The 8974-nt window shown below is 41.1% G+C and overlaps 2 protein-coding genes across 2 annotated transcripts in view; one reads left to right on the top strand and one right to left on the bottom strand.

Moving 5' to 3' along the window:
- The window catches only part of LOC308097978 (stonustoxin subunit beta-like), a gene marked incomplete at both ends in the record, with an annotated part of 149034 nt that overhangs the window by 91273 nt on the left and 48787 nt on the right, over nt 1–8974 (top strand). The gene's annotated exons all lie outside the window — the stretch shown is intronic.
- abat (4-aminobutyrate aminotransferase) overlaps nt 1–8974 on the bottom strand; it is a 65285-nt gene that overhangs the window by 28522 nt on the left and 27789 nt on the right. The window contains exon 2 of the mRNA XM_080446061.1: nt 575–759. Within this exon, the coding sequence (XP_080302187.1) occupies nt 575–644 (70 nt within the window). The 5' untranslated portion in view covers nt 645–759. The remainder of the gene's footprint in view (nt 1–574; nt 760–8974) is intronic.

Here is an 8974-nt window from a genome sequence, read left to right as displayed (position 1 = left end):
ACTATTTTGGTTAGATTTATTTACTACATTACCAAGCAATGAAAACGTACAGTAATTTTATGACAAAATTAAATAAAGGTCACATAATGTTCACTGCGCTGCATAAGCAATGTCAACGCAATGTTACGTAACTTATCTTGAGCAAGCTTCACATCTCTGCAAATTGGTTTACTGGAAGGTTTGAAAAAATATATATATATTTTTTAAATGGTATGCTTGGTAAAAAATGGATCCAGCTACAAATGTATTTCTTTAAAAAATTAATATTGACCACCAAGGTGACGTTTCAAAGCTAGGCTTTGGAGCTGGATCCAGCATGCAGAATCTGTTCTCCTTCAATATTTGTCTCTAACTCAGCACCTGGTCTTTTTTTTATGTTATTTTGGATGTGTGTGCTTTATTCACTGACTGTTTGCATGCTTAGAAAAATGGTTGACTACAGTGTAGAGTAGGTGATTTGTAGTCAATGGGCTGAAACTTGCAAACAACAACATGTGTGTATTTAGCTGCAGGTCACCTACAGTGAGTCTGGCCTTGGGGGGGAGGTGGAGGTATGGAGTTACGGTGGAGTTACCTGGAGCAGAGAGACGGAGGTTGTTGGGCAGACAGAAGGCCAGCTGTCGACTGAGCAGTGAGGACGCCATGGCTCCGGGAGAGAGACTACCGCACCAAGGGACGCAGTGAGAGAGAGAGAGAGAGAGAGAGGACAGGAGAGGCACCGACAGTCCTCGAGTTCCACTGTCTTCTTCACCACGTCAGCTAGACACACAGGAGAGAGAGGAGTCCACAATACATTATATAGTAGAGACACACAGAGAGAGAGAGAGAGAGAGAGAGAGAGAGACTTTAGACTCTAGATTCATCATTCATCAACACACGTGACCTGAGATAACCTTCGGCGTGCTGTTGAACTTGAAGTGTGGGAGCTTTAGTTGTAACACAGTATGTTGTTGTTATCTCCACCAGGAGATCATGTTTTCACCCCTTTGTGTGTCTGTCTGTGTTTGTGTCTGTCTGTGTGTCTGTCTACAGCTAATCTCGCATGCCACTAGGTCGATCAGCTTCATATGTATTGTGCACACTAACAGGAGGTCAGGGACCTCCGATTCTTAAATATCTTTCAAACGGGTTTGTGTACACATTTAATTGCAGAGCAATCGTCCCTCCAGGCTATGAGAGAAGCACCCTGTCCCGCTACAAACTACCCAATTGTGACGCTCCTATCCCTCTGGCTTATGGGATGTAGCAGAACGAGTCAATCGTAGACATCGGTGCCAGCGCCGATGACAACAGGTAACTACCCATCCACTGCTACGTATTACATCATCTCATCCCTGCACACCACTGAAGGCTGCGAGGCAGAGATAATAATCATGGAACTTCCAGGAGATTGTTTTTACAGTCAACTAAAAGACAAAGTGAAGTATTGTAATGTATTGCCCATAAGCACCGACATGACTCATGTAGCTCAACTGGGAATATGTATTTGTGCGCTGAATGATGCATCTTTAGTTTGTATTTGTTTTTAGTTTAGTTCGGTCATTTATGTGATAACATAATATTTAAATGTCATAGGGTAATACAATTTTTTTTAACACATTTCTGACCGAAAAGGTATAGGCTGAAACCATTGCACCTACCCTTTTACATCAGAAGAGAAAGAGGAAAAACTGTCAAAAAAGCTTTGTGTAGCAAAAGCCTAAAACATGGACAATGCCCACTGGCCATTGTCCATTTTTCAGGCTAGTAATCCAAACGGTTACTGTTATTACAGCCTAATGAACTCAACCATTAGCAATTTGACGGTATTTTGTCTTAAAATAATATTTTACGTGACCTACCCTGTCACACTAAAAGGTGCTCAAACACTCCTTAATCCTTTCAATACGTCTATTGGACTATTTTTATGAATGACAAAATTCCAATTTGTCACTGTATGATTCAGACCATTAGTCATCGCTGCAGAGTTCCAGTTCTGCTGACGTTCGCCCACCTGAGCGCCGTTATTACTTATAATTACGCACTGTCACTTACAGTATCAGTGAATGTAGGTACAGTAGATATGCTGGGAAGTCGTGTGCAACTGCTCACATCGTTGACATTTCCAAAGGCTGCCCGCCCTGCGGCCAACTGGACTGTTACACCACTTAGTAAACTGGACCTGAGTTGACTCTGTACTTGGACCGTTTTTTCCCCGTCTACACCATATGTCTAAGCCAAAAATGGTGAGCTTGTAGATCAGCAGTTTTTACAGGGTGGCTTATAAACAGACCTGTACCTAGTCATCACTTCTTGACACTTTGTCCTCATTGGCTGCATGGCCTTGGCGCACCCACACCCCCGCACGCACGCACGCACACGCACACACGCACACACACACACACACACACACACACACACACACACACACACACACACACACACACACACACACACACACACACACACACACACACACACACACACACACACGATACAGATGCACTCCTTTCGCCTCGCGTAGCCAGACTAAAGGCCTTTGCAGACAGGGTGCGATTAGTCAATCAGTTTTAACCGCATGCGAAAAGACGCAAAAATCGAACTGGGTTCGATTGAAGAAAAAAAACGCATCGCCGCATCGCAAATTCGGAGCCGGTGTGCATGAGGTCATTGAGAACAATGTGTTCATTAAAAAAATTATATTGTCCGTTTTTTCCGTCTGCAAAGGCCTTAAATCGCAGAGGGCATTTTTTTTTTGCACTGGCAGATTCGTCTGGTCCCAGGCTAGCACTTATTTTCTTTATATTGGTAGCCACCCTGTAAATGACAGTTAAATGTCAGTCGTGTTTGATTATGTTCCCCTCAGAATATGAATACTGGGGTTCAAGTGGTTAAAAGAAGGCAGTAAGGCACTGATGTTTCTACCCGTAGCTCCTCAGGTTAGATCCAGGTTCCACAGCCTATAGGTGTAACTTTAAAGTGTATTTAAGAATGTTTCTATGAACATATTGGCATTCTTCATTCACTTTCTCATCTTAAAAGGATAGTTCACCCTCAAACTGACATTTTTTCTATGGATTAGTCACCCCATGGAGACTTGAATTCATGGATATTTTTTAGTTTTTGTCGCATTGCTAAGCCAATAATTTGATGACCGGCAGCGGTTCTGGTAGGAGACACTCCTACCGTCTCCTTTGTGTCTCCTACCGGAACCGCTGCCTGCCGGTCCGCTGGTCATCAAATTATTGGCTTAGGAATGCGACAAAAACAAAAAAATATCCATGAATTCAAGTCTCCATGGGGTGACTAATCCATAGGGGAAAAAACATTGTTCTGTTACAGTGTGTTGTTGTGTGCCATGCCAACCCCATAACACTGACCAGAGACCTACACTAGCCAACATTAGATTACACAGACCAACACTAGAGTTATAATTCAGTGATAATACAGTGAAACTGCAGTGACAGAGCACTACTACGGAGCTGTAAACATGTCAGACAATAATTTACAAGAACACCAACAGGCTGGACAACAGTAGGTTAAAGGGACAACAGTAGGTTAAAGGGACAACAGTAGGCTAAAGGGACAACAGTAGGCTAAAGGGACAACAGTAGGTTAAAGGGACAACAGTAGGTTAAAGGGACAACAGTAGGTTAAAGGGACAACAGTAGGCTAAAGGGACAACAGTAGGTTAAAGGCAGGATAACCCTGAAACAGTTCACTGGGTTCATTGTAAATAAATGTCCTTTGGTAGTAAATTAATATTACAATATTGCCTCTGCATACTAGTATGAGGATTATTTATGATTATGGCCCCTGGCAGCTGTTCATTAAACAGCTCATCTTGGCTTCGCTGGGCATTTATATCTCCAACAGTGACTCAGTGCCCAGCAGTAGTGTAAAGTATCCAAGTACATTTACTCAAAAACTGTACTTAAGTACAATTCTGACATATTTTGACTTTACTTGAGTATTTCCAATCTTCTATATTTTTACTTCTACGCCACTACACCTCAGAGGCAAACATTGTATTTTTACTCCACTACAATTATTAGAAAACTTTAGATTTGGATTATTTTGATTATTATTACAAAACATACACTTCAGCCCTATTTACATTTCGGCCATTTGAAAATAGTCGATCTACAAGCTATTTTAGATCGCGACGCATTGTGACGCATTGTGAGCTTGTAGATCTGCTATTTTCAAAGGATTCCTATGAATTGTATATATTTGAAAACTTGTGAAACAGGACATTTGGCGCAACGAGTAGGCCGACTTTTACTTTTGATACTTTAAGTACATTTTGATGTTTAATTGTAACAGAGTAGTTCTACATTGCAGTATTGGTACTTCAGAATCAGAAATCAGAATCAGTTTTATTGTCACATCACAGGTTTACAAGGTAAAAAAGTGGGTGAAATTCTTTTTTGTACATCGTTCCCATCGCAACGTTAGTTTCCATAGAAAGAAGAGGGGGGGGGGGGAGAAGAAGAGGGTGGGGGGCAGGTGGGAAGGAGATCAAAACAAGAGAGCAACAGAAGGCCAGACAAGTTATCTACATATTTACAAATTACCTGAGATAATACAAAAAAAACTAAATAAACTAAACTAAGGTGCCTGAGCATAGCAGCAATGTATTGTATACTGTGCATGTTATACTATACTGTGCATGATAGACAATGGACGTTAAGGTGCTTAGAGGAAAAGGAGCACAATAAAAAAAGACCCAAAAAAAAAGTCAGTGCGTTTTACTTAAGTAAAATATTTGAGTACTTTTTCCACCACTGGTGCCCAGGAGAGTCGGTTGGTGTTTGGTTGTCACACCTCAAGGACCATACCAGAGTTATTTAATGACGTTTTTACAATCACATGATTGATGTCCGAATGAAGGACTTGTGTCACTGCAAAGCCACTGGTATCCTAATTTTACAAACATATCTCCAGACCTATAAATGCGCATATATAAACACATGTATTTTCTGCTAATGAAATAAAGGCCTACTTTACTGTAGCAAACACTACACCGCTACACTAAAGCTCAAAGGTGGATGAGAACAACCGCTATGGCAAGGACAAGGCCACAGGTAATGAGATGGGATGACATTGACCTCCCACGGTATGACAGGGTATTGCATAGAATTAGACCAGGGTCAAGGGTCAAGGTCAGCCTACTGCTGATAAAGTCTCTGCAGTCAGTTATTGGTGTTGGCAGCTGTTGGGCAATCGTTTTGATATCGTTCTGATATCTATAGCGGCTGTTTGAATACCTCTACTGTACAACTTCAGTTTATTGCATTGGTTCTCAAAGTGGGGTCCGGGGACCCCCAGGGGTCCTTGGGGGGGTTCCAGGGGGTCCCCAGCAAAATATATTAATATAGCGTCACAATAATCTTAACCACTTTAAACTTGTATACTTTGGCTATTCAAAAATAGCAGATCTACAAGCTCATAGCGCGGCACCGAGTGCCGCACTATGAGCTTGTAGATCTGCTATTTTTGAAAAATCATGAAAATGTGTGCAAATCTTTGAATATATATATATTTTTTAAAGCGAACATTTGTAACTCAAATCTTTGCTTCTGGGGGGTCCCTGGAAAAAAATATATAGGGATGGGGGGGTCCACCGTCAAATACATATAATTTTGGGGGTCCTTGACATGAAGAAGTTTGAGAACTACTGCTCTATTGTACCACTTCAGTCAACGGGGGCTTCCAGTCTATTCCCATCTGAGCCTCATTGACTTCCATTATAGAATTAAAGTTACATAAAACATGAATAAATAATAATTAGACAGTTTTCAGCTTGGCCCAGCCCACAGAGGAGAGCGAAGGGGGAACAGTTAGGGGTTAAGAGTCAGGGACACATCGAAACATTGCTGGCCAGATCTGGAATCGAACCTGGGACAACCGGTCCGGCTCCCCGGACGAGCTCTCTAACCATTAAGCTACAGTGTGTGTGTCTACCCGTATGACCAAACATTTTCGTCGTCTACCTTTTTTCACTGTACGAAAACTAAATAAAAAATAAATAAAAAATAAATAAAAAATAAATAAAAAATAAATACAAAATAAATAAAAAATAAATAAAAAATAAATAAAAAAATAATAAAAAATTAATAAAAAATAAATAAAAAATAAGCTATGATGACTAAAACTAAGACTAAATATATTGACAATTTTGTCAACAAATAAAAACTAGACTAAAATGTTAGTGAGGGATCTAGTGGAGAAGAGATCCAGTAGAACTAAAAGACAAGTTGTTTTATGTTTGGTTGCGCTCGGGTGTTGTGCTCTGAAAATAGCAGATCTATAAACTTGTAGATCTGCTATTTTCAGCATGCATCCAAGTGTAAAATCAGCCATTACGACGCCATCAAGGCACCGCCAACATACATTTTAGTCGACTAAATCAACTGTAGATTTAGTCGACTACAATCTTATGATATTTAGTCGACTAAAACTAGACAAAAACTAAAACATTTCAGGTGACTAAAATATAAATTCAAAAGACTATTGACTAAAACTAATTAAAAACTTGCTGTCAAAATCAACACTGCAGGACTGGGGTTTATGTCTGAAATCGATGTCACTATAATCATATGGATATCGTTGTCAGGCAGAAACCTCTTATCTCCATATTCTAACTGTCTGTTACATAAATTAATGCTCTACTTGATTATACTACAGTGTCACACAAAAGCATTATAGATCTGTTACTTTTGATATTTTAGAATTTGAATCCAGCTGAGTAAAGGTTTTGGACATGTGAGGTTTCCATCCGACAGACCCGACGATTATGTTAAGATGTGCGGGTCAGATATAGAGCTCTTGCCGTTGGACCACAAGGTCAGGGGGTTCAATCCCGGAACACCGGCAACTCAGCGTATGAGTAGCACGGTTTTGGGTGCGGAATGTTGTGTGGTACTGTAAGTACTGGGAGCTGATGGTAGGTGTTGTTGTAAGTACTGGGAGCTAATGGTAGGTGTTATTGTAAGTGCTGGGAGCTGATGGTAGGTGTTGTTGTAAGTACTGGGAGCTGATGGTAGGTGTTATTGTAAGTACTGGGGGCTGATGGTAGGTGTTGTTGTAAGTACTGGGAGCTGATGGTAGGTGTTATTGTAAGTACTGGGGGCTGATGGTAGGTGTTGTTGTAAGTACTGGGAGCTGATGGTAGGTGTTATTGTAAGTACTGGGGGCTGATGGTAGGTGTTATTGTAAGTACTGGGGGCTGATGGTAGGTGTTATTGTAAGTGCTGGGAGCTGATGGTAGGTGTTGTTGTAAGTACTGGGGGCTGATGGTAGGTGTTATTGTAAGTGCTGGGAGCTGATGGTAGGTGTTGTTGTAAGTACTGGGGGCTAATGGTAGGTGTTATTGTAAGTGCTGGGAGCTGATGGTAGGTGTTGTTGTAAGTACTGGGGGCTGATGGTAGGTGTTATTGTAAGTACTGGGGGCTGATGGTAGGTGTTATTGTAAGTACTGGGGGCTGATGGTAGGTGTTGTTGTAAGTACTGGGAGCTGATGGTAGGTGTTATTGTAAGTACTGGGGGCTGATGGTAGGTGTTATTGTAAGTACTGGGGGCTGATGGTAGGTGTTGTTGTAAGTACTGGGGGCTGATGGTAGGTGTGACCCTTTTCATATCAAGGCTCATTATTTATTCGGCATTTGAGCCACGGACCACCGTTGAGATTGATGAGATTTAGACTCTCAGACGCAAAACTTGACGTGTGTGTATGTGTGTGTGTGTGTGTGTGTGTGTGTGTGTGTGTGTGTGTGTGTGTGTGTGTGTGTGTGTGTGTGTGTGTGTGTGTGTGTGTGTGTGTGTGTGTGCACGCAAGTACAAGAATGAATCTATTAATTCTTGATTCAGACACACATTAGCCAATCTCTGATACACTGTACATTATTGTCAATCATTAGCTGGTAAAAAAAACACAAGACAGCAACAAAAAACTAAAAAAAACGCAGAGCAAGTGATCGTTAACCCATTCAATCTGGGAGAGCATCTCTGTCACTTTAGATTTCTTTGAAAAAAAATTAACGTGAAAATGTGTGCAAATCTTGAATATATGTGTATATATTAGAAACATTAACTCAAATCTGAAACTCAAAAGATTTGAGTTAAAAATGTTCGCTTTAAAAAACATGTACTATATTCAAAGATTTGCACACATTTTCACAAAATAGCAGATCCACAAGCTCATAGCGCAGCGCTCGATGCCGCGCTATGAGCTTGTAGATCTGCTATTAGCATATGAATAGCCCAAAGTATAAATAATGGTTATAGCTAAAAAAAAATATTATAAAATACACAGTAGTACGGTACGCGTTCTCGGATTGAAAGGGTTAATGTCTGAAAAACACAAATGAATGAAAAAGCAGAGATAGCAAACAGCTGCTCAACGTCTGGTTTATCATCAACCTGTGGACCTCGTCTGTCGTCTGTCATCCTTCATTACTATTCATTCATTCATTCTTTCTTTCTTTCTTTCTTCAGAAAGAAACAAAGAGCAGCTCTTATTCACACACTTATCGTCTGTCAGGTGGAAACCCTGTATGACCAAAAACTGTCACTTTTCAGGATTTCAGGATTCAAAAGTAACAGATCTACAAGCTCGAAACGCGGCGCGAAGGTGGATCTGTGGATCTGCTGCTTTTTGATGCCTCTGTGTGACGCTGCAGTTATGATCAAGTCGGGCGTTAATTAAAAAAAGAAAACATTAAAAAAAAAAGTTAAAATATGGAGATAGGAGGTTTCTGCCCGACAACGAGGTTATGTAATCCTGGCGCTGCAAACAGGAACATTCCAGACAGCGAGCGGCTAGCTTCTATTCAGCCCAGAAGAGAAGCCCCCCCCCATCACCAGCAGTGTGCACGGCACTCACACACACACACACACACACACACACACACACACACACACACCCCCCCCCATCTCTTCACAGGCAGCACCTCATTGACTGGATGAAACTGGTTCTGAGTATGAGCGTTAC

Source organism: Gymnoscopelus braueri (genome assembly GCF_963280865.1).
Source record: "Gymnoscopelus braueri genome assembly, chromosome: 13".
NCBI classification, from domain to species: domain Eukaryota; kingdom Metazoa; phylum Chordata; class Actinopteri; order Myctophiformes; family Myctophidae; genus Gymnoscopelus; species Gymnoscopelus braueri.
Note: the sequence above shows the minus strand (reverse complement) of the source record. Positions and strands in the feature narration are given on the sequence as shown.